The sequence below is a fragment of the Arvicanthis niloticus genome, chromosome 10 (genome assembly GCF_011762505.2).
Source record: "Arvicanthis niloticus isolate mArvNil1 chromosome 10, mArvNil1.pat.X, whole genome shotgun sequence".
Classification (NCBI taxonomy): domain Eukaryota; kingdom Metazoa; phylum Chordata; class Mammalia; order Rodentia; family Muridae; genus Arvicanthis; species Arvicanthis niloticus.
In genome coordinates, this window is record NC_047667.1 from 46,790,693 (window position 1) to 46,816,821 (window position 26,129).

The window sequence follows — 26,129 nt, forward strand, 5'->3', positions numbered from 1 at the left end:
GTTAAGATAAAAAAAAAATACACTGATCCCTGTGAGGCAGTGTGGGTATTATGTATAGATTACCTATAGATTCAGGCAGTGCCTTGCTTGATTTAGGAGGCACGTGCTCACTTTTTATGATTTAAGTAAAGCTCATAGAGCAGCTACCCTGAAAGTCTGGGCAACAATGGCAATTCAGGATCTTAAAGGTAAACTGGGTGGGCCCATTGCCAGGAGAAGTTGTTAGGGAAGTCCACATAGATCTCCTTTTGCCCTCCGATCCCATTCCCAGATGTGTTAGTTAGGGTTTCCATTGCTGTCAAGAGACACCATGACCAAGGCAACTTTTATAAAGAACAACATCTAATTGGGGCTGGCTCACAGGTTCAACGGTTCAGTCCAATATCATCAAGGCAGGAAACATGGCAGCTCCCAGACAGGCATGGCATGGTGTGAGAGAAGCTGAGAGTTCTATATCATGTTCTGAAGGCAAACAAAAGACTGGTTTCCAGGGAACTAGAATGAGGGGCTTAAAGCCCACACCCACAATGACACACTTCCTCCAACAAGGCCACACCTACTCCAACAAGGTCACATCTCCTAATAGTGCCATTCCCTGGGGCAAGCATATTCAAACCATCACACTGGACCCCATCACAGGTCATTTAAATTCCGGAATATTTGGGCAGATGTACTTGCAACCCACATCCCTTTAAGAAAAAAAATTCAAATAACAACTCAGTTTTAAATGCCCATGCTTATAAAAGAATTGATATTCAATAACAGTGCTATTGATATTCAGATTAGATATTTCTTTGTCATGGGGAACTATCTTGTACATTTTGATGTTTAGCAGCATCTACTCACCAAATTCCAGTAAGACCATCAACATCTCACAAGTAGTAACAACAAAACTTGCTCTGGCCAAATGTTCCCTGATCCTCCTCTATAGAGAGAGACTGATAAAGGCATTGCAGAGTCGGAAAGCAACAAGTTAGAAAGCATTGGCTAGTGCATTTCAGTTCAAAACCCAAAAGGCATCCCCCAATGGAACATTGTTGCAGTCTTCTATTAAATTTGTTTTATATAGTTTATAAGTGTTTGAAAAATGTAGCTGTGTTTTATTTAGTTTATTTTACTCCCTTTGGGGGGGGGGAATTACTTTGGGTATTTTTATGGTCCAAGATTAGATTCCAGTTGGTATCTCGTGGGGAATGAAGTCTGACATAGCTTTACCTGGCTCTCCTGAAGTCAACTGGGTTTCGAACCAAGTGTCACTGTAAATTAGACCTTTGGCTCTGTTGTTTTATTTGATGGACAATAACAAATGGTAGAGATCGTATGAGGTCCCCAAGTACCTCCCAATCTCCAATGTGCTGTTTCCTTAAAAGAAAGAAAGGAATAGTAAGTTCAGCACTGAACTTTGTAGGGAAGATTGGTTTTTTTTTCTTTCTTTAAATCTCAAAATTTTACCCAAGAATAGGCCCTTGGTCCAAGATTCTGCTCAGCTGAGCAAGGAAGGCCAGTGTGTCCCCTGTTTCTGATTCCCCAGACAGTAGACATCTCAGTAGCATGCCTAGAGAGGGACCCATATCCCAGTACCGTTCTTAGAAAGGGATCCATACTGAGAGGGAAAGCAAAAGACTAAGCAGACCACCAGCCTAGAAAAGCTGTTGTGACCCAAGAATAGTGATGGATCAAAAAGGATAATAAAGTCAATAACCATGAAAAAACTCCATTGCCCCAAGTCTCAGGTAGAGACTCTCCCCATACTGACCCTTGTTCCCAGCTTAGTATCTCAGTGAGTACTATGGGGCCCTGGGAAAAGGGGTACCATTTTCACATGCAGATGCTTCAGATATTTGAAATATTTTCTTTCCTATTGACTCAGCCATCCTTAAAGGCTGTTTAGGTCCACTGTTTCGTTTTGGAAAGCAATTACCACAGCTATCTATCTATCTATCTATCTATCTATCTATCTATTCATTTATATGTTTATTTGATTGTTTATTTTTTCATATTTTTATGTAAGCTCCTACAAGGCTTACCCTAACCTTGAATTTACTATGTACACAATAGCTGACCTTGAACTCCTGATCCTCCTGCCTCTACCACAGATGAAATTACAGGTTTGTTTTATTAAGCCTAGCTATAGCAGCTCTACACAATATTGAACTAGCAGTGAAGGTTTTATATGATTGAGAGACAATCCATTTGCCAGTAAGACTGAAGGCAATGGCCATTTGTTTCTCTCAATTACACAGACAGGCCAAGCTCTCAACAGAATCTGATAGCGTCTCTTTGTGCTAGGATGTGTATAACCACAGAGCTCAAGGCATGAAAGCTATCAGTCCACGTCTTGGTGCTATGGGAAATATATATGCTGTTTCTCACCACACTCTTGGTTGCCATAGGATCTTGGTCCAGATGAAGCAGCTCACTCCTATCAGGGTCTGGATAAAGCCCAGTCCCAGATTTCCAGGACCATTTTTTTCTCTTCCCAGATCAAGACAGCCTGAGAAGGCAAGACCTCCAGCTTGGCAAAAGAAAGTGTTTCTTTTCTTTCTAAAGGGCTGAAGGGCATTGGGAAAGGGTTGGGAAGACATCTTTGACAAGCAAAGTTCCCTCATATATGAGCTCTATGTAGGCAGAGCTTGGATTTTCCCACTTCTTATCTCAAAATTTAGCCTAGAACTCTGTGCCAACTGCAGAAAAGTCTATGTAAACTGCATTGGATCAATTGTTTCTTATACTTCTGAAAGACACCTAACAACTTTAACTGTGCTAAAAACTAGGGTAGATCCCCAAACTATTCAGGATACACTTAGCTTGAGATTCCCTACGCATTCAGAGAAGCAAGCATTATACTTAAAGTCAAGATAACTACTCCTTCAGACTGGTGGTATGTCCAGGACAGGTCCTCTTGACTCCCTGAAAGGTAATATTCTTCTCTGTATAATGAATAAAGACGGCCAACCCACACTTCGCAGACTGTCAAGGGAGGCAAACGTTGTAATATATAGAAAATTCATTGCAAAAGGCATTTATTAGAACTGAGAATGTGATGATTCAGTAGAAATTAAAAGATATCATAAATCAGTCTCATAGCCTAGGGGTGTAGACAACTGGTAAAGTGCTTACCGAGCATGCACAGGGACCAAGATTCAGTCCTCAGCATCATATAAAACCAGGCGTGGGTGGTGCCACAGGCCTGGAATCCCAGCACTTGACAGGTAAGGTGGGATGATCAGGAATTCAAGACCATCCTTGGCTACACGGTGAGTTCAAAGCCAGCATGGGATATATGAGACCCTGTACCAAAAGCAACAACAGCCAAAACAAACAAACAACAACAATAACAAAAAGTCAAATCAGAGCCAGTGTGATGGCTCAATGGATAAAAAAAAAAGCTTGCTAGCCTGACAACCTGTGTTCTGTTATCCACATTAAAAAAAAAAAAGTCAAAAATAGTGATGTGCATGTGTAATACCAGAATTCCTAGTTGACATGGGGTGGGGAGACAGAATTTCTGAAAACCTGTGGAACAGTTATCCCAGAGTACACAGCATAGCAGAAATGACACAAGAGATCCTGCCTTCACAAGGTAAGAGAACCAAGTGACTCCTAAGAGCTGTCCTCTGACCTCCACACTTGCATACACACAGAGAGACACTCAATGATTCACCATCATCATCATGAATCAAAAAACCAGCCTTAAATCATAAATTCCTTCATATTGTCCCAGTAGTAAGATGGTCTGAAACTTGACTAACATAGTTCCTCCAAGCGACTTAATTGCTTAAAGAAAATGCTTACTGTCCGTAGTTGGCTGATAGTTCCTTGAGAAAAGAAAGAGTCTAGGGTGGAGGAAGTGGTGATGAGAAGTGACTCAAGGTGACTCTGCAGTTTCAAAAATCCACAGGCAGCTACGAAGGTGGAAAGGCCCGAGAGGGTCCAGTGACTGGAACCTGTTAGAGTGCCTGCTTCTTTGGCAGGACAGAGAACTTCTAGGGAAGGGGTTCTGGCTGGCTTCTGAGCATCTGTGGATTCTGGTGTGTTGGGTGGAGTGTCTAGATTTAGCTCTGTGTTACTCAAAAGTCAGAGAGTACCATCCTGCTCATTCTCCCACACGAGCTTAGAGTCTTAGTCCCTCTTCAATATAAAGATATAAATGTGACCAGATGTTTACAAACTTTCATTTATAAAGTTATTCTGAATGCCCCCGCAATGTCTCAGCAGAGTCTTGTCCTCAGTCTTCACAGAACCCTCACATAGAAAAAACATTTCTTCCTATACCCCAAAATGAACACAAAACCTCCCACTAATGGAAGCACCGGCTCTCTGTGAATACTCCAACCTTGCTCTCATTTCAACCTCACTGTGAGTGACCTGTCACCCTCTCTTTCTTCAGTGTGCTAGGATCAGGGGACAATTATCACAGAGGCCAGCCCTGAGTCCTCATTTTGTCAGGTGCTGTAAAGAGGCCCAAAGCTAACAGGCACAAAAATTCAAGGTATGTATGCATCTTGATAAAGGCTCACCTTTCATCTGTATCACTGATCGTCATCTACTAAGTATGTACCTGCTCTAAGTGCTAAACCTGTAAAAAGGAGAAAAGAACAGAACCTATCCCGTCCGCCCTCGCTCCTGCTTGTACCAGGTGGCCTGGATGCATCTTAGCCTTCCTGTGCCTGTTGTTATCAGTCTGCTGGTCTCGTAGCCACTCTCACAGGTGCACAGAGGCATGGCGGCTCTCTGCTACAGATCTCCCTGTTGGGATTAACACACTGAAAGTAAGACAGTGCTTCCTCATGCAGAACATCTGCCAAAGAGAGCACCGGCTGGGCACGAAAGGAAATCATGTCCTCCAAAGGCAGCATCTCCCATGAGCTAAATTCTCCTAATCTGCCATAGTCATTTCTTCCCTCATTTGTCCACATAGTCATTTGCTCACTCATCATCAAAGACATGGGAAGTACCCCCTGTCTGTTGGTGCTGTGTGGGAACACAGGGGAAAGCCAATGAAGCAGGAGCATTGATGGGTAGGCATTGGTACACAGATGCAGCTGAGGAGGAAAGCATTGACTACTCAGAACCCTGCCATCCACATAGGGATTTTGATCGATTTTGAAGAGTGGAAAGCCATGGTAGGGTCTTGAGCAGGTGAATGAGATGACTGTGTTACAAATGCAAACATTCTCTTTAGATATATATATGGTAGAGGGGTAAGCAAGGTTCTAGAGGAAAGTTTCAAGTGATTTAGGTGCAATATTATAGTAGTTTAGACTCATGTGATTTTAGCCCAATTGTGAGAGAGATCTTTCAGGAGATGTTTAGAAGATAAATAGCCAGAACTTGAGGGCCAATGAATTTGCAACGTAGAATATAACCCCCTGAAAGGCATCAATGAATAAATTCCAACCACATAGCCATGGAGGAGGGATAAGGTGAGGAAGAACTTGTTTTCACTATCAATTGTAGACACTTTTAGATACACAAGCAAGAGACATTATTTCAGGGCCTGGGAACATAGATCAGTGGTAGAGTGTTTGTCTGGCATGTGTAAGGGTCTGGGTTCAATCCTCAGCACTGTCAGAAAGAGACAGAGTGGAGGCTAAAGGTGTAGGAATGGCCTTCAAAGGCCTCAGAGGCCTGGGCTAGATATGTCATGGCATTGTATGCAGGGCCAGTTGCAATGGCTTTTGTGATCTTTATTGTCACAAAAGGACCTCATGCTTCAATAACGTCTTGGGCTGGGTTCAATATTGTATCAATAGTTTTGAATACGGACCCTCATAGTCCTTTGCTTCTTATAGCTATAAATTTCCCTCTAAACACAGATTTAGCTTCATCCACTAAGTTCTGACATGATGTACCTTCATTTTTGTACAGGAATTTTAATCCAGCAACATGGCTGTTTTGGCAAGGGATCACATACAAAGACTGCCTAGGTCTGTGTGATCCAGCTGGAATGCAGAAATACCACACACCTTTAAACACACCTGTAATCTCTCTGGCTGGAATACAGACTGGCCTTTCCTATACACCTTTAATCCCAAACAATGACATCTAGTAGAGGACAGTTCAATGAGTGCCGTTCACTTCAGTTCAGGCAGTGCAGTGGAGTTGTTGAGTTCATGCAGTTCCATGCAGGTCATCAGAGGCAGTTGAAGCCAGAGAACAAGGAGGCAGAAAAGTTAAGTTTGAGGACAAGCAGAGCAGTTCATTAAGAAGCTGAGAGAAACCAGACAGAATTAGTCAGCTTGGAGAGGAGTTTGAGTCAGAAGAGCTGAGTTCAATCAGCCAGCCAGAGTTCAGAAAGAACTAGAAAGGGTGGGCTTATTCAGCACTAAGCCTCCAAGATGACAATTACATCTGGAAATTAAAGATACTTTTATACATTTTCATCAAATACAAAGTGTTTCTAATTTTCACAGTGCTTATTTCTTTAAAGCATCAGTTATTTAGGAGTGTTTTAATCCCTATGAGTTTGCAAATTTTCAAGCTTCCTACAATTGTAGATTTACATTGAAGACAGAGAGCATGTTTTATGATTCAGATAATGTTTAAAATCATTAAGATTTGTATGGGGCTATTTTGTGGTCTAACCTAGAATACTGTACATACACGAGGAAAATGAGTAATTTTCTAATGTGAGATAGATTGCTCTGTAGATGTCTGTTAGAGACATATCAGTTACATTGCTTGAAAGCTTCCTCTCCCTAATTTAATCTCCTTATCAATTGCTCTGTCCATTACTGAAAATAGAGCATGGAGTTCTACAACTATTATTGTTGAAGATTTTATTTCTCACTGTAATTGTGTTTGTGTTTATAATTTTTCTACTTATTTGATAGAACAACCTTTTGAACTTATAAAATATTTTTCTTTGTCTGAAATTTGATATAAATACCAATTCTCATTTTAAAGTTGAATTTTGATACCTGCTATCTTCTATATTCTTTTTATAATTTGGCTTTGATCATCCTTTAAATTTAAACCTATTATTGTTTGAGTTTAAAACATATTTTTGTAAACAACAAAGCTGTATGACATTTTCCCATTTTAATTAAAGTGGTTTTATCCCTTTGTATGTAACTAAACTACTGATAATGTAGAAATCACCTGTGAGCATTTCTATACTCCTTTCTTTTACATTTCTCTTCTTGTTTGTTTAGATTTTTTCCTTTTTCTTTGTTGTTTGTTTGGTTTTGGTTTTTTTATTCATTTGTTTTTTGAGAAAGAGTCTCTCTACACAGCCATGGTGACCTAGAATTCATTATGTAGACCAGGTTGGTCTTGAACTCAGTGATCCACTGCTTGCCTTTGCCTCCCAAGCACTGGGATTAGCACCACCACTTATGGCTTCTTTTACATTTTTTTGTTTTTAGATTACTGATTGTGTGTGTGTGTGTGTATGTGTGTGTGTGTGTGTGTGTGTATGTGTACACGTGTGTGTGTGCATGTTAATTATTTTTCCTTTCTTTTTATTGTTTCTTAGCAAAATTTTTAATTCACTCTTTTTGTTTGTTCCTCAGAAAAGTTTTCAATTCACTCTTTTTTTCCAACATAATATTTTTATTGATTCTTTGGGAATTTCACATTATACACCCTGTCACCCTCACTTCCCAGTGCTGCCATATCTGCTGCTACCCTTGTGATCTCCCCCACAGCATATAAAAAGAGAAAAGGAACAAAACAAGTCCAATTTGTGTTATCTATGTATTCACTGGAGCATGGACAAACTCTCAGTGGCCCGCCCCTTTAATAGAACTGAGCTCCTCCTTCCCACACTCCCCTGGCCATCAATTGGAGTAGCATCAAAAGAGCTAACTTTGGTCATGTATCCTTTGTATTGGTTTATTGTTTCTGGTATTGCATTTTGGGCTGTTTTCTTCCTGGCAACCCTGAAGATTAGAATTAGAAGCTGAGAGCTCCAACTTTAAGAGGCTGAGGAGAAAAGAACATAAAAAGGTAGGGAAGTTAGAAAACAATCCAGAAGGCCTAAAAACCAGGAAGAGAAAGAAACAAGGCAAAGAAAGAGATCGGCTGTTTGGATGCTGCTCAAGAGCCAAGTTGAGATGCTCACTCAGGGCTACAGAAAGGTCAGTTTGAGGTCATTAATCCTGGCACTGGAGCAGAGGCAACAGAAAGATCTCAATGAGTTCAAGACTAGTCTGGTCTAAAAAGTAAGTTCCAGGCCAGCTAGGCCTACATATAATCCCTGATGTGGGGATTTAAATAGAGTGGGTAAAACTCATTGTTGTGGGAAGAGGCAGAGATCTACATTTAAGAGGACTCAAAAAGAAGCCAAAATAAAAATGGCAAAGGTATTTTAAGGTTTTTGTCTCTTTTTCCCCCTAACAATTCAAGTCAAAATAGAAAATATACTCATGTTTAGAAAGTGGTGTAGATTGAAAGGCTGTTTCTAACAGTTTGGGCCTTCTCTTGCTTGTCTAGATAGTATCATGCAGATTTCTGAAAATCTTTTGGGCACTCCATCTCACAGAATCTACTATTATAAGAGAATTTAGTGTGAACATAAAGTCAACTTCCTACATTATCTAGCTGGTGAACTGGAAGGCAAGGAAACCAGAGATAACATACTAATTTGGGGAAATCATAATTCTTAAGTCTATCTAAGGTAAACTTATGTAAACTTCTTCTTCAAATAACTTCATACTTATTCAATTAACAACATTTCAGTCCTATTTATATTTCTAATGAAAAGGAAAATATGAGTTCTGCTTTTCCAAGTAGGATTTGAAACTAGACAAATGATTCCTGAGTTTTCAGAGGAAAGACTCTCCAGTGTCCCAGAATTGGGGAAATATGCATGTGAAAGCTCGATGCTTGCCTCTCGTGTCCGTTTTCTTTCCTTTTGCTGGATTCTCCAGTTTTACCCTGAATTTGACATCTTCCTCAGGGATTGCATTTCCCATTCTTGGCACTACTGACATTCTGAAAAAGACAATTCTCCGTGATCATATAGTGGTTTCTACATGGTGTTATAAACAACAGGATAGGAGGTTCTGTGCACTGTGGGATGTTTCGTATTATCTCTGGCTCCACAAACTAGATGCAGTTGCATACCTCCTACCCAAGCTAAAACCAAGGAATCCCTTTGAGGAAAGTGAGGAAAGACCATACCTTCTTTACAAATATGGCCTAGGGGCACAGTTATCCAGGCCTAAACCAATCAGCACAATTCCATTTTGGACCACAGTTACCAGTCCAATGGTGACCACATGTCCCAGTTAGGTCTAAAAATATCACACCAAATGTTTTTGGTTGGCCTCAAGAAATGATATCCTAACTACCTATGAATTTTGTGGTGTGTGGGTGAAATCTTTAGAGCCAAGGGCATACATTTCTCTCAATGAAAAATGAAAACAAAACAGGCTCAGAAGGAAACTGACACTACATGAAGCTAAACCCAGACAGAGGAAAAAGCTGAGCTCTGATTATGTTGTAAAGAGGCTAGGTCAACTCTGTCCTGGATTTTGAATAATCCCCATCTTTTCATTATTGTTGTTTGTTTGTTACAGCCAGTTTCTGTTATTTGGAATTTTCAAGAGAAGAAGTTCAGATACATTAAGTTGAACAGAGTTTGAATAAAGGATGATTCCCAAGTTAGGCAAGCCTCAGAGTCAGATGAAGTTCTGAGAACTTTGCTGCAAACAAGGACAGCAATATTTATGGACAAAATCAGAAATGAGTGTCGAAAACAGCGTGACTGGGTAGCATTGAGACTCTACTGTATTTTAACATGGCTCTAGTCAGTCACTCACCAGTGGTAGACTACATCTGCACTGCCCAGATCGGCAGATGCTGAGCCATCTTCCTGAGGAAGCCTTTTGAATAAAACATTCAGTTAATTAATGTTCTAAATCAACATACAGTTTGTTATATATGGACTCAAAGTTTTGAGATGTCTTTAGGTCAACCTTAGTTTAAAACGCTAAAAGCATTTTAACCTATAAAATAAATATTCTATAATATTATATAGTACAATGAGTAGGTTAATGCCATTTTGGCCAGGAAATTTTTAATCCAGTTTGTAAGAGGAAAAGGGGGAAACTTAAGAAAAAGTTGAAACATGGCTTCCCCCTCCCCCCCCCCCGCCTCCACATTTTTGGCCTTACTACATTCATCTCTAAGGTCCTGACATCATGTTTTCAAATAGGATATGTTAAGAGAGCACCATTGAAAGGTTCACATTATCCAGGCATTGGGGTATGTGCCTTTAATCCCAGCACTTAAGAGACAGTGGAGAGTGGCTCTATCTCTGTGAGCTCCAGGTCAACCTGGTCTACAAAGCAAGTTCTAAACCTGACAGGTCTCAAAAAATAAGACCCTGTCTCAAACAGAAAAAAGTTAACACGGTCACCCAGAATTACCAGGTCACCCAGAATGGTTCTGAGTCATTCCACTGCAGAAAATTGAGCCAAAGAACACCTGGATTTCAAGTACCCTTCTTACCACCATGTTGTAGATGCTGAGGAAATCACCCACCTAGGGCAGCCATTGTCAAGCTCTGCAGAGCTACATCTCCAGGAAGCCCATAAACTGTGTTCAAATAACTTACAATGTGATTTCACTGTTTTGACATTTGTACTAATAGTGGGCACAACCTCAGGACTCTTAGCACAGACCGAGGCAATGATAACAGACTTAAAATGATTATATTCTTTATTAGAAGAAAAAAAATCCAAATGTTGGTTCTATTTAAGAATGACCCTGAGCCTGGCATAAACAGTACATGACTTTAATCCCAGCACTCAAGAGGAAGAGGCAATCCGATATCTGCAAGTTCCAGGACAGTAAGACCTATATAACCGAGAGAAACTGTCTTGGACAGAAAAAGAAAAAAAGAAAGAATAACCTTAATAAAGAAGTAAAATTGTAACCCACAAAGCATCTCTTAGCCACGATATGAGCAAATGTGAACATATTTCTACAACCAGCCAAAGCAAAACAATTGTCACGGGGGGGGGGGGGGGGGGGAGTAACCTGTGCCATTGTCTGAGTCGCCAGCTGTACTAGCTGTGTTTTCTGAAATAAACACCATTTTCACTTGAAGGCACGAATGACAGACAAACTATGGTGTTTTAGATTGGGTATTTGGCAGACACTTCTTCAAAAATGAACCAACTGAGCCTGTCACTTCAAGGAGAATAATCAACAGTATTTGATTGTGTCGTCAGTGATCAAATCTGAGCTCCCTGGAGAAAATTAGAATGTTGAAAACCACATATCTGCCACAGTAGGCTTGACAGCTCCCTAATACTTAAGAACTTTTCTGATGAGATCAGTGTGATATTGAGAATGTGCCTTCCTGATATTGTATAATAAAACATGTCAAATTTGGAAGATCTGGGTAACTCATTAAGGCATTTTCTACTGGGTTTCTTGTCGATTTCTTGTTGATGTGAGTTATTTTTGGACATCTGCACAGGAAGTGCTTGTCAGTCGTGTGCATTGTGGAGATCTCATTATGGTTTGGGCTTGCCTTTCTTCCTTTATGGTGTCTTTAATAAAAACAATTTCTTAGTTCCAGGGTACTCACGTAGTAATTGTTGGTCTTGTTTTAAACCCAAAACATGAATCTATTCTCCCACCTTCAACAACTTTGTGGCTTTGCCTGTCACGTTTTGGGTTTTTATCTACCTGGGTATTTTTTTTTATTGAGAATACTTACATGATGTCACCTCTATTTGCCTGTTTACCGTACAATTCTATGTACTGCAACACAATATATGAAGCCCAGCTTCTTTCTGACTCTGCTTTTTTTTTTCTCACTCCTTTTCATTCGCCCAGGACATTATCTCATGATGATTTATGTGAAAATCCATCATTACCTGCTAATCTTCAATGTCACTTTTCTCATGTTACCTTTTTGTCAACCCTGTCCTCAGTACCACACCACTGGAACTATTGTGGCTTTAAGATCATCTGTGATTTCTACATGACAAGACTTCTTTTTCTGCACATAAGTGTGACTTTTCATGACTGCACATATCCAAATTGATTGTCTAATCTATGAAAAATCTGTAAGACTGAATTTATACATCCACTCAGAGTCATAGGCCCCCTCACCATGGTGAGTCCACCAGTCAATGAGAGTACCTCAACTCACCCATCTTCTCTAATGTCTCCCAATGAAGGGTTGTAGTTTTCTTCTAAGAGATTTTACCCATCTTTTATTAGATCACTGCTGGGTACTTTTTGGGATTGAGATTTGATTTTACACTACTTACAAGCTAATAAGTTCTGCTATTTCTGCTCTATGATGCTGGCAGGAGACATGAAGCTCCTGCAGAGATGAAAGTGCTATTACCCATGCATAGCAAGCAGCCCGAGCATTGGCTTTCCTCAGCCCAAGTCTGCCTGGTGGATGATACATACAGAGTGGGTTGACTTTACAGTCAAGGAGCAACAGCCTTGGAAAACCCACTGATCTATTCTTGCAAGTGATAAACACGCTTGAAGCCTTTCCCAGAGGAAGGCGTCTCATCCAAGGATTCATGGCAAAAAATGCAATCCTAAGGTATGGCCCACATGAAGACCTCTGAAGGTATTGAATTCTTGATACATCCACTGCATGACAGACTCAGTATTTTCCATAGCCTTGTAAATTACTCCCTTTTACATAGTGTTTCATAACATTGTAAATTATTAAAGCAGTACTTCACATAATCTTGTGCGTAAATTTTTTATTTTCTGTTGCTGACATACATAAATATAATAGAACTTTTCATATGAAGTCTCTATTTAGCAATATTACTAAGCTTATTCATTTTGATAATTTATGCTGAGAGTCTACAAAACTCTCTATAGTATTTATATTTTTGAATAATGCAGTGTCAGGGGTTAGGTTCTATCTGAACTATATATATTTTCTGGCTGTATTTCACTGGCTGAACTCTTTCAGCTTTAGGGTAAGGTTGGAAAAAGTGCTAAGAGATATATCATTCTTATCTTTCCTGGGTTATTTCATTTTCCGTTAATTTGGGGCTCAGCATATACAGAAATGAGTTTCATTTTGACATGTCAATAAGTATGCAACATTATTCTTTATATCCACTGCCCTTTCTATGGATTGTTTACTTCAAAGAGAAAGTTTTCAAAGTTTGACCATTATAAGAAATATTTTCTCTATCCCCATCCTTGTTGAAGATTCTCTTTATTTTATTTTTAAATTTTTCTTTTTACCAATAGTTTGCTGAAAGTTTACAGGAAATGATAACAGTTTTTGCTTCTATTGAGACTACTACATAATTTCCTTCCATACATCTAGTAATGTACAAACACAATATATTTTCTACATTAAAATACTGTATTCTTGAGATAAAATCACCATGGAGTGCAGGTGCATTCACACTGCTACATTTGATTAACCTTTCTTTTTAATTATGTAAAAAGTTTAGTAGCACAATTCTCACCCATTTTGGGTTGCAGTTTTTTTATTATAATGTTTCCATCATAATAATGTTTTCTAAATTCTCTAAGGACCTGGATTATGCAGGAGCACGTTCTGAGTCTAACTAGATGCTAACTCTTTTAGTCACCACTTTTACTATTGATTTCTAGCTTCTTTGACATTTGACTAGTACTCAGAAGGGTCACTCTATATTTTTTAACTTCTAAGATTTCATTAATCAGGCATGGTGGCACACACCTTTAATCCCAGAACTCTGGAGGGGAAGGCCTGTGGATCTCTGGGAGTCAAGGCCAGCTTGGTCTACACAGTGAGACCCTATCTCAAAAGATAAACAAATTAGATTATCCTCTAAAATTTCATTAAGGCTTGCTTTATGTCTCATAACATAACCACTGTTGGTAAATATCCCTTATATTTTTAAATATTTCATACACTATGCTGGTCAAGATGATATATATCGATGATGTCTAAAGTTTCCATTATGTTGTTCAAATACCCTATATTCCATTGCTTATATTATCAGCTTGTTATGGGGAGGGTAATTAAATGGCCAACTGTGGTTGGAGGCTGTATCTGTTTCCATGTAAAGTTTCATTTTCCTGCCAATTTAATGCTATTATTAAGTATGCTCTTAAGGTATACATACTTTTAAAATCAACCTCTCTCTCTTTCTCTCTCTCTCTCTTTCTCTCTTTCTTTCTTTCTTTCCCGCTCTTTCCCTCTCATTTTTTTTATATAAAGTGAACCCCTTTATCTCCAGTCAGGATTTTGGCTTTTCTAATCTTAAAATAACTGTACCAGTTTCCTTTTGGTTAGATTTCACCTGATATGCCATTTTTTATTCTTTTTTTAATGTTATCCTTGCAATTCTATCATATTTTAGATGTTTCTTTTATAGCCAAAATATATTTAGATTTTGTATTTTACCCAAATGTACTATCTTTTTATATTACTGTAACATTTATAACACTTACTTCTTTTGGAAACTATATTAATAGACTTTATTGTAACAGCTTCTTCAGGTTTAGAGAGAAGTTGCAAATACAGTGGAGCCCCTGCTGTTCCACACCGTTTTCCTTAACATCTTACATGAATTTACTGTGTTTATTGTAATGATTGAAGCAATGTGGATGCATTCTTGTTATTTATTAACATCATATTTTCTTAGTTTTCACCTAATCTTCCTTTTCTACAAGAAGATACTAACTTGGATATAATGTTACATTTAATAACAATGTTTCCCTCTTTCAACAGCAACAAAAAAAATTCAGTGTTAGTGCATATTCATGTGCAAGTTCTTCTGTATCTGTGTGTTTATTTGTGTGTGTGTGGGTGTGTGTGTGTGTGGGGGGGAACAGGATAACCTTGTGTGTTTCTTAGAAACCAAGTCACCTTGGGGTTTTTTTGAGGCATGGTCTCTCACTTTCCTGGAACTCCCAGAGTAGACTAGGCTGTCTGGCCAGTAAGCTCCAAGGATCTGCTGTCCCTCTCTCCTCTGCACTGGGACCACATTGGGTTCTGCCTGGCTTTTTACATGTATTCAGGGAACTGAACTCAGGTCCTTGTGCTTTAAAACAGTGCTTTAACAATAGAACCACCTCCCCACTAAGTCACAACGTCTTTTCTGGTTCCTGTTGGCTACGATAATTTCTTAGTTCTCTTTGTTTTTGATTGCCTTTACAGTTTGAAGATTAAAAGTCATGTACTTTTTGAAGCTTTATCTCACAGTCAGGATTTACCTGCTGCTTTTCTCATTACTAGAATTGGATCACTTGTTTTGGGAACAGAAACCACAGAAGCAAAATGTTATTTTCATTCACCGATGTTGGCCTTACTCGGATGGCTGAAATGTTGTCTGTCAGGTTTTCCCAATACTCCCCCCCCCCCCCCCCACTTCCATACCACAGTCTCTGAAAGGAAGCCACTGTGCACAGACCACATTTAGGCAATAAAGATTATAGCTTACCTCCCTGAAGGAAAAATACCATATAAATTATTTGAAATGTTTCTGAATGAGAAAATTGTCTTTATCTCTCATCTATTTATTCATTCAATAATTTATTTATATGTTTACAGGCTTGTGGCCATTTATTTTGTACTTTGGGTTATAAACCAATATTAATTTTAACTTTCTTACTCAGATTGCTCTGTCTTTGGGTGTTGGGAGTTTTGCTAATTTCTATACCAGGTTGTCTGCCTGCGTGGCTGGGGAGATTTTATTTGTGTGTATTTGCTGTGTGAACATTTGGCATCTGTTTGGTACATTCTGAGCACTTCCCATACCTGAGAGATGTCCCATACTTATCTTATATATTTCCTACCCTAGTCCCAGAATCAGCCTTTTGTCTGAATGGTTTGATGGCTACTGGAAGATAGTGGCATTACAAGCAAAGATCTGTTCATCGTTTCTGGGATGACACTTATTTTAGGTACTTTTAGCTAACAAAGAAATAAATGTTTGTGTAGTAACTCACAAGCAATTGCTTTTAAATTTTTTAAAAGTCTTTAATTATAGGTAAATTTCTCTGTCTCTGTCTCTGTCTCTCTGTCTCTCTGTCACTCTCTGTCTGTCTCTCTCTCTCTCTCTCTGTGTGTGTGTGTGTGTGTGTGTGTGTGTGTGTGTGTGTATACAGACACATGTACATGAATGCAGGTGCCCACAGAGACCAGAGGCATTGGGTCTCGAGGAGCTGGGGTTGTAGACATTTGTGAACCACTTAAGCACCTAACACTGGTGCTCAGAACTGCACTCACATCTCATGGAAAAGCAGTTCATACTCTTAAGTGGTGAGTCATCTTTCCAGCTCTAATATATAATCAATTTTCTTTAGTTTCAGCCAGCTGTCTGTTTCTACTAAGGCTTCTAATGCCAATGAATCATCTCTGCCTCCTCTCTTTTCTTAAGTGTAAGAATTGAGAAACCTATCTCTACACTCTACCATCCAGTCACTCACCCTGTTCTAGGATACGTGCACAGTGCATTGTTACTTTATACCTGCATGGACATATTTCCAACTAGAATGTACTCCCTGCATCTTTTCCCCCCACACCTGTGTTGTGGTGATCACACACACACATACCATAAAGTTATTTTTGTTGCTACTTCATAACTGTAATTTTACTATTGTTATGAATTACTCTGTAAATGTCTGTGTTTTCCAATGGTCTTAGAAAACCACTGTGAAAGGGTTGTTTGACAATCCCCACACTTTGGTGAAGCTTCTTAGAATACATTTGTGAGGGCTCAGAATATCGCTCAGTAAAGTACTTGTCTCATATGCGTCTCATATGCAGAAAGCACTTGGTTCAATTCCCAACCCCAACAAGAGCCAAAAGATGGATACATATACAGCAATGGTGTCTTCTTAGCATGACACAGCCAGTGCACTTGTGAACTCTCTACATTAAAGTCTGGGGGCCATCAGCATTTCATTATGAATGGAAGAGGAACCCATGAGACCCCACCCTCTCTGAGGATTATAGGCAGCTAGTGGTTGTTAGGGGAAGAAATGTCACTTTCTTCTGTGGCTTAGCATCTGAGAAGTTTCTCTTGCTCCAGAAAATAACCTTCCACCCATGATCTGACTAGGAACTCTGTAATTAATCTCAGTGGAGTACACACAAACAAGCACACTACATAACAATAGGAGAGTACTTGGTGTGTCAAAGGACTCCAGAGGAAGAGGAAAAAGCAGAGTAGATCAAAAATTACTAAAATTCATTTTATGAATGTGTAAGACGGTCAAACAATTAAAAATATTTCAACTCCTAGCACCACACAAACCAGCTGTGGTGGCAGAGCCCTGTAATCTCAGCATTTGGAGAGTCAGAAATTCAATATCACCTTTAGCTTCGTAATCAGTTTGAAATCAGTCTGGGATATATGAGAACATGTCTCAAAGAAGTCATAATAAATAAACGAAATGAAACACAGTTATGGTAGAGTCTGAGATCCTGCTGTCACAGTTTCCCCCTGGTATTCTCCCAACAAACTAAATGACTTTTTCCTCAATTTACATGCACTGAGATTCACTGTGCTATAAAGTTCCATGAATTCTGATAAAAGCCTCAAGTCACATGTCCACCATCGGAGAGGATTGTTTACCAGAAAATCCTCTGTCCTTCCTCTGTGGCCTCTATTCCCTCCATGGTAACCACCGGCCTTCCTGTCTGTAGCTTTATGTTTCATAGGAATTTCATACAATTGTAACTAAAGAGCACATAAGATTTTAAGAATGGCATCTTTCACTTGAAAAAATATTTGTAAAGTCTCTAGATTACTTATTTCTTTTTCATCACTGACTGAAAGCTCATTGCATGGACTCCCAGTTTGTTTATCCATGTCCCTGCTGAAGGTCTTCCTGGCTGTATCTAGTATGAGGTAGTTATAAAGAACACTGTCATGATCTTAATTTTTTAATGCAGCTGTACTATTTTACCTTTCTAATTCGTGAATGCATGAGAATTCTTGATGTATTGAGTCTTACCTGTATTGTTTATTGTAGCTGTCATTTTATTTTGTTGTTTTAGGGAGACTGAGGAGTTTTGGGGGGTCGGGTTTTCTTCTGTGTTTGGACATGCTAAAATGAGTCTAGTAGGATCCTCTTTTAATTTGCAGCTCTCTAATGATGAAGGATGCAGAATATCATTTATCACTGGCTTGTTTTCTTCAGTGAGATGTCTCTTCATATCTGTGAAGGTTAACGTTGATTGACAGCTTGGTAGACTCTAGGACCACAAAACATCTGAACATGCCCTGGAAAGATTATCCAAACAAGGTTAACTGAGGTGGGGAGACCTGTCCAAAGTGTAGGAAGCACCAGTGTGTGAAATGGGGCTCTGGACTGCCTAGAACAGTAGTTCTCAACCTTCATAGCACTGGGACCCTTTAATACAGTTCCTTATGATGTGGTGACGCCAACCATAAAATTATGTAGTTGCTACTTCATAACTGCAATGTTGCTACTGTTAGGAATCATGATGTAAACATTTGTGTTTTCTGAGGGTCTTAAGCAACCCCTATGAAAAGGTCATTGGACACCCCCCCCCCCCCAACAGGGTCACGACCCACAGGTTGAGAACTGCTGGTTTAGAAGAAGCCAGACTGAACCCAATTGTTCTCTGCTTCCTGACTGGGAATATAATATACCCAGTTGCCTGTTGTTTTAAGCCATTCCAGCATGGTAGGCTGTATCCTCTGGGACTGTGAGAAAACAAATAGGCCCTTTATCCCGTAAGTTACTTCTTACCTGGTATTTTGTCACAGAAATGAGAAAAATAACTAATATATCTTACCCATTTTCAGTTATTATTATTATTGTTATTGTTATTATTATCATTATCCAAGATATATAAGCCAAAAGTTCATTTGATATCTTCTTAAATTTTCTGAGTCTTTTAAATAACTTCATTTAATCCTTTTACTTTTAGTAAAATTACTGACATAGTTCTACTTTTATTTATCCACTTATTTTTAATGATGTGCATATATGTCCATCCATGTGTGGGTGTGTAAGTGTGAGTGTGGACACCCACAGAGGCCAGAAGAGGGTATCAGATCCCCTGACGCTGAAGCTAGAGGTGGTATGAGCTGCCTGCCATGTGCTGGCGACTGAAGCAAGGTCCTTGGCATAAGTAGCTCAAGATCTTCACCACAGAGATGCTAGCCCCAATTATTTTGTGCTCCCTAGCTTTGCTCTACTTGCTCTGCCTCTTTTTCTCACACTTGTTGATCTTGTTGTAACCAACTGAGGATATGTTTTAAGAGTTTTTTTCTCTTATACCATGGGAGATTATAACTATTTCCCAATTCTTCTTTCAGTTATGTGCGACTAATTATCAAAGTATAATTTAATGAGCACTCTTCGTAAGGCATCACAGACTTCCTAATACTTTAAACACTCATCTTTCTCCAAACTTACACTATTTTTCAATTCTATTTTATCTCACTTGGTCTTATTTTTTTTTATTCGCTTTTATAAGACAGGGTCTGACTATGAAGCACAGTCTGGACACTAATTTATTGTATTCGCTACTTTTCTGTTAGAACTGTTTTCTGATTAACAAAAAATAACATGATCAAGACAACTTGTGGAAGAAAGGGTTTATTTTAGTTTATGGGTCCAGACAGATAAGAGTCTCTCACAATAAGAAGGCATATCATTAAGTGGCAGGCATAGGTAGCTGGAAGAGGGAACTAGAAGCTTAAAGCAGAAACAGTGAACTGGAAGGGGCTTACAGCTTTAGACCCCTAAAACTCACCTCCAGTGATGTAATTCTATCAAGGCCATGCCTACTGCTCATTGCTTCTCTATTCCGAAGAGCTAGGAAATAGAAACAACATAAATGTCCCTCAGTTGAGGAATGGATAATGTAAATGGAATCCATATACAGAATAGAAAGTCTTTCAGCTCTAAGTAAAATAAAACCATGGCATTTGCAGGCAAATGTATAAAACTAGAAAATATATTGAATGAGGTAACACAGACCTGGAAAGACAAACACTTAATGGTCCTCCTTATTTGTGGGTCCCAGCTCTGAACCTTTACATGTGAGCATGTAACCTGGAGTAACTGAAGGGATGAGGAACAAAAGAGAGATCATGGCCCAAGGGGGGAGAAGCAGCTCTAGACAGAGAAATAGCAGGGCACAGGCATTATGAAGAGGGAACATGGTGGTGGGGCGGGGGGGGGGGGGGGCAAAAAAAAAAACCTGCAACAGACTTACCTGGGAAAAGTGAAAGCAAGCAACAGAAGCCCTGAACAATGACAACAGTATTTGATGGCCAATGAATGGTGGAGGTTGTACAAGACTCCACCGCTAGATGAAGAACTCCAGGCAATGGATGGCTGCAGAGGGAGGTGTCAGCCTTCTCTGAGGACAAGCTCCACCTGATCAACTGTAAACATATGATCAAAACTAAATGAACCCAACAGGTACATGCATGAATTGCCCATGCATGTGTTTAACAAGAATAGTTAAAGAACAAGAGGCTATGAGTTTGAGAAGGAGTGAAGAGGGAGATGGGAGAAGTTGAAGGAGGAGAGGGAAGGGAAATGGTTTAAACACAATATTCATATATGAAATTCTCAACAAAATAAATAAATAAAATATTTTCTATTTAAAACACTTCAAAGCCCACTTTCTACCTAGATGTCTTATTCTCTAGTCTGTCATGCATCACCACAATAGTGATAGCAAGTGTGCTATTACTTTTATGATTTTCTTTGTCCTCCACATCCTAAAATTTCATTACAGTGTACCTGGATGTGCATGCATTTCTAGTTCTTTTTCCAGAGACTGGGAGGAAGTTTGAACCTGCAGATTCTATTCCTTAATAGTTATCCAAAGTTCTCTGTTCTTACCTCTTCAGGCATGTTCTCTGTGTATTCTCAACCTGTGCTGAACTCCAGGGAGATGTGCACTCGTCCCAGTGTCCCTGCGTGCCTCCTGTTTTCGTGTCTCTGTGTTGCACTCCTGGATAATCTGCTGGACATACCCTTTAGGTCTCCATCCTACCCCTGCCCCACCCACCTTTCTAACTGGCATTAAGTCTATTCACACTCTGGGTCTTAATTTTTATTAGAAATTCATTCCTGGAATTTGCATTTGGTTCTTCTTCAAATCTGCTTAGTCCCTCATTATAATTTTATGTTCCCTACAGAAACTGTAAGCTTCTCTTTAAACATGGTAATCATATTTATTTTGGATTATGAACTTGGTCATTATGGTACCTAGAGTCTATGCAGACCTGTTTCTTCTGTCTATAGGTTTAACAATATGTATTAACTGCTTCCCTTCTTAGAAGAATTCTTCAAGGCCTTGGGTTGATATAAGCCTTTTCTTTTATTTTCTTCTCTTTTATATTTAAGCTTATTTTCACCAGATGTTTGGGATAGTGCTACTCTGGGAATACTTTAAAACTTGAAGTATTTTGGACTGCCCAGACCACATGAATTTGACTTAAATGTCCACATGAAAGGCAAAGTAAGTTTTTAATTAACAAAAGACTTACTTCTCAGTCTTTAACCCCTAATTTGCTTTGTGTTTAAACACATTGCCCCAGAATTTGTGTGAAGAAGGGATAAAAAGGAGTGTTAGTTTTAGGGTACATTACAATTAGAACAGACATTGGACTCTCCCCCTACCCTGTGTGTCTGTTTCTTTTTTCTTGCACACAGAGTTGTTATTCTGGAAAAAAATGGAAGGAAGGAAGGAAGGAAGGAAGGAAGGAAGGAAGGAAGGAAGGAAGGAGAGAGAGAGAGAGAGAGAGAGAGAGAGAGAGAGAGAGAGAGAGAGAGAGAAAGGAAAGGAAAGGAAAGGAAAGGAAAGGAAAGGAAAGGAAAGGAAAGGAAAGGAAAGGAAAGGAAAGGAAAGGAAAGATCAAAGATTAAGTGTAACTGTGTTGGCAACCACCCTCAGGGTAAAGAAGTTTCCAGATTTCAGTTTTCCACCCTTGGCTCCCATCCCCTCTTCGATAAGAACCACTAAACATTTGCTGGCATGTTTTTAAAAATTCATCCATGTCTTAAGACTTTTAAAGACTATGCATTCGCTACTTTTTTTGCTGTTTTGTTAGGGAAACTGTTCCAGGTACTTAGCCGTCACTGTGCTAGAAACAGAGCAGTTCATTTTCTGAATTTGCAAAGGAGTCAGAATGAATTTCTTCTCAATAGAAAGAGGCAGAAATCAGTACCTGACTTCTCCCAGAGAATGTAAGAAAATATGACAGTAATTACCTTTACATGCCTGCACACACAAAAGCAGACTTCAGGCTGGTGGAGATGAGACGGGCTCAGCCTCTGTGTGGGGCCCAGCCACATCAGGTCTTCTCTCCAGACAGATTATAATAATTCAGCAAATATTTCTAGCCTAACTATTGTACATCCTGAAGATACAGTGGTGAACAAAAGTTCCTGTCCTCACTGAATATGAACATCATAAATTGATAATATAAATGTAAATGCTGTGCAGATTCTTATCAATACCTTTTTCAATGCCATCTTCCAAACAGCAGAGAGGTCTGCAGCACAATTGGGACACAGCTATCAATAAGTGTCATATTTCCCGGTGCCAGCTCAGCAGGTGGAAAAAAAAGAGTGAAAAGGCTTTATTTCTCATTTAACAGCCAGTGGTCCATGAATGATCCATTATTTTTCTTTCCCTTGAGTTAAATATCTTTAAATCTCTGCCCTTCCACACTGGGCATAATTGGGAGCAACAAGGCTACTTGGTCTCCATTTGCATGACAAGCTCTGCTGCAGTTGGTTATGTTTTGAGTTTCTTCCTTTGAAGAAAATCAGATTTTCTTTCTTTCTTTATAGTCTGTGTCAGATCATGCTGAGAGCTCTCACCCTTAAGCTACTGGGTGGATAAGAAGTTGAATATAGATTGTAGTAAGTTGGAAATGTCCGAATAAATTAAGTTCACTTCAGGATTTGAGGTTTTAACCCTTGTTTTAAGCTTTGACATTCAGCATCTATCAAAATATACACGAGCAAAGACTAAGGACCTGGGCTGGAGAGATGGCTCAGCCGGTAAGAGCACTGACTGCTCTTCCAAAGGTCCTCAGTTCGATTCCCAGCAACCACATGGTGGCTCACAACCATCTGTAGTGGAATCTGATGCCCTCTTCTGATATGTCTGAAGACAGTAACCATGTACTAACATAAATAAAAAAAAAATGAATCTTAAAAATTAAAAGACTAAATACCAAGAAGGGATCTGCTGGCTTAGAGCAGAGTCTACTATCTGGCCAGAATAACTCAAGCTAATACGTGATAACCCAAAAGAGAGACAATTCTTCCTGCAAAGTCTATTCAGGGCACATGACTGCACATGCTCTGTGCTTACCATTATGTCGATGCTGTGGATAGACAGAGGGAGGATAAGCAGCATTTCTCAGAATCATGTGTGTCTCCAGAGCCCTTGAAGTGCTCCCAGAATGGAGAAAATGCCATTTGTTTATCTCTGTCTTGAAGCTTTTTGAGTGTGTTAACATTCAAAAGATTTTTCAAAAGTTATGTAGTAATGAAAGCCACTTTACTTTTATGTTTTTCCCAGAACCAAAATTTCCAAAATGGTTTGACAAAAAATTTTTTTCTTCTTCTGTCCACATGACATCTAAAGTTCCGTGGAAATGCTTCAGGATTGTGCCATCAAGAAAACAGGCCTTTGGTTGTTGAAACACAAGAATTATAAACACCCTTCCTTTCCAAGAATGCTGTGTCTCAACTCATTTGTTCATTTGTTTGTTTGTTTGCTTGCTTGCTTTTGTATCTGGGTTCTGAGGTGTAATATGAGAGACTGTATTTTATAGTTCATGGAGTTTCTTAAGGGTCACAATCAGTCTAAAATAGATCTAGCTACTATTGACATCTACCTTCTTCAGATGGCGTCTGTGTAGCCTTATCTCGGCCTTACTTCTCTGCTCCAAGTTAAAATCCACCCTGGTGGACTGGATTCATCATGAATCATATGTCTGTGGTCCAAGTGTGAGAAAGGCCAAAAAGCTGAGCTTTAACAGAGAGAAGACTGCTCTGTGCCAAAACAAGAGAGTCCTAACATCCCAAGCAGGGAGGGATATAGAAAGCCAAAATAATACCAATAATACCATACTTCCCCTTCTCCCCAAAAGCTCTTCATCTACCAACTTCCTTATTTCATACTAGATTATACTGTGTTCCTTCATCCCCTGTCACATCCATCTCTCTCTTCTGTCTAGTACACATCTTGCAGCAGTACATGACATTTCAGACATAAATCCACACATGGCTGAGGCTCTCCAGCAAACTATTATTTTATGTCATTTAATAATCCAAGCTCATAAAAAAAATCTGTGCTGCAGTTGCCCTGGTGATGGCTCAAGTTAAAAAGTTCTGACACAACTTCCTATGATTTTCTGTCTCTGTTTTCCATAAGCCCTTCCTCCCCCCCCCCCCCCCAGTGCACTCTTCTGGACCACACTGAACACATTAGCATCCAAAAAGAAAATTATACAGGTTGAAGAGATAGCTCAGAAGTTAAGAGGGCTTGCTTCACAAGCACAAGGACCAGGGTTCATATCCTGGTGCCTGGTATAACAAGCTGAATGTCCTTGCAAATACCTGTAAATACCTCCAGCTCCAAAGAGGACAGAGGCAAGAGGATCACTGGGGCTTGCTAACTTCTAGCCTAGCCAAGAAAATGCAAGTCCTGGGTTCAGGGAAAAGATCTTGTCTCAAAGGCATAAGAGGGAAGTTATAAACAAGGATATCAACCCAACTCTGGCCTCTCTGTACACACACACAAGCATGTGCACCCATATGCATGTGCAGGTCCGTTCACACAAACACATATACATGCAGCCAAGCATAAACTAATCTTTTCTAAAAATATTTTTATTCAAAATTTTTTATGTAGTATATTTTGATCATATTACTTCCCTCCTCCCGGATCCTCCCCATCTCCCTACTCACCAAACTTTACTTTCTTTCTCTGTTGTTCAAAACAAACAAAAAACAAAAACAAATGGAAAGTCAAAAACAAATAAACAAAGAAAAAACCAGTAACACACAAAAAAATACCAAACAAAATCCCTCCCCAATGTGTGTGCTCATGCACACACACACACATACACACACACACACACACACACACGCACACACGCACACACGCACACACGCACACACAGTGTGATTGATATACTCAGTGAGAGTATATGAAACTTCATTGGGGAAAAAAATGCTTTTCCACTTTCCAGGAGGCATTAACTGCAAATAGCCTCTTGGTTAGGGGTGGGACTTTGTGTCTACCTTTCTTCAGTACTGGGACTTTGTCTGGCATGGACCCATGAAGACCTTAGGCAGGCTGCCACAGTTTCCATGAGTTTTTATGGGCATCAGTCCTACCATATCTGGAAGACAGCTTTCTTGATCATCCATTACTTCCAGCTTCTTGTGATCTTCCTGCCTCCTCTTCCACATAGACCACTGAGCCTTGAAGGGAAGGGTTTGATGAAGACATCCTATGTAGAAATGAGTGCTTCAAAGTCTCTCATAATGTCCAGTTGTAGGTCTCTGTGTTAATTAGCATCCATTGAAAAAGACCATTTACTGGTGAGGGCAGAGTATGGCATTGATCTATAGGTATAGAAATATGTTGTTAGGAGTGACATTTTATGGTTATGTTCCTTTAGCAGAATAAGAGTAGTAGGTTTCCCCATAGGGTTCATAACCTATCTAGTCTCAAGTTCTTGGCCATCTTTAACCATATCAGGTATGGATTCCATTTCATCTCACAAAGTAGGTTAGGATAAAAAAAAAAAGCTTTTAAACAATTTTCTATTTATATCACTCAGTAACAAGTAAATGTATCCTCTCCTAACCTCTAACCAACATGAACATACCACTGCCTATACTGTTTCATCCAAAAGTCCTTGGTATTCTCTTCGTTAGCTCTGGTAATGTCTTAAGAAATATTAAAGGGTTAGGGATCAGATGGATGGTCTTTCATCCAAATCATGAGTGGATTCAAGTGGTAGGAATTCTCCTTGGAAGAGCTCATATGATTGTCTAGTGAAATACTGTCATATTTAGAGCCCACCAACAGAACTAAACTCTAACTGAGCTTGGTGTTGGTAAAAGCATAGGATTCAGAGAAGCAAAAGATTCAGAGGAGTAGGATGTAGTTTGTGACAACACCCAGCAACCTATCCCAGATGTGATAC

At 39.4% G+C, this 26,129-nt stretch overlaps 1 protein-coding gene across 1 annotated transcript in view; it reads right to left on the reverse strand.

The window, feature by feature from the left end:
- LOC143443705 (uncharacterized) overlaps positions 1-26,129 on the reverse strand; it is a 162,997-nt gene that overhangs the window by 76,104 nt on the left and 60,764 nt on the right. Inside the window, exons 2-6 of the mRNA XM_076941448.1 lie at positions 25,312-25,398; positions 22,411-22,499; positions 20,150-20,321; positions 19,685-19,746; positions 17,911-18,179 (exon numbers count right to left, since the gene is read on the reverse strand). Of these exons, the coding sequence (XP_076797563.1) occupies positions 18,093-18,179; positions 19,685-19,746; positions 20,150-20,321; positions 22,411-22,425 (336 nt within the window). The 5' untranslated portion in view covers positions 22,426-22,499; positions 25,312-25,398 and the 3' untranslated portion in view covers positions 17,911-18,092. The remainder of the gene's footprint in view (positions 1-17,910; positions 18,180-19,684; positions 19,747-20,149; positions 20,322-22,410; positions 22,500-25,311; positions 25,399-26,129) is intronic.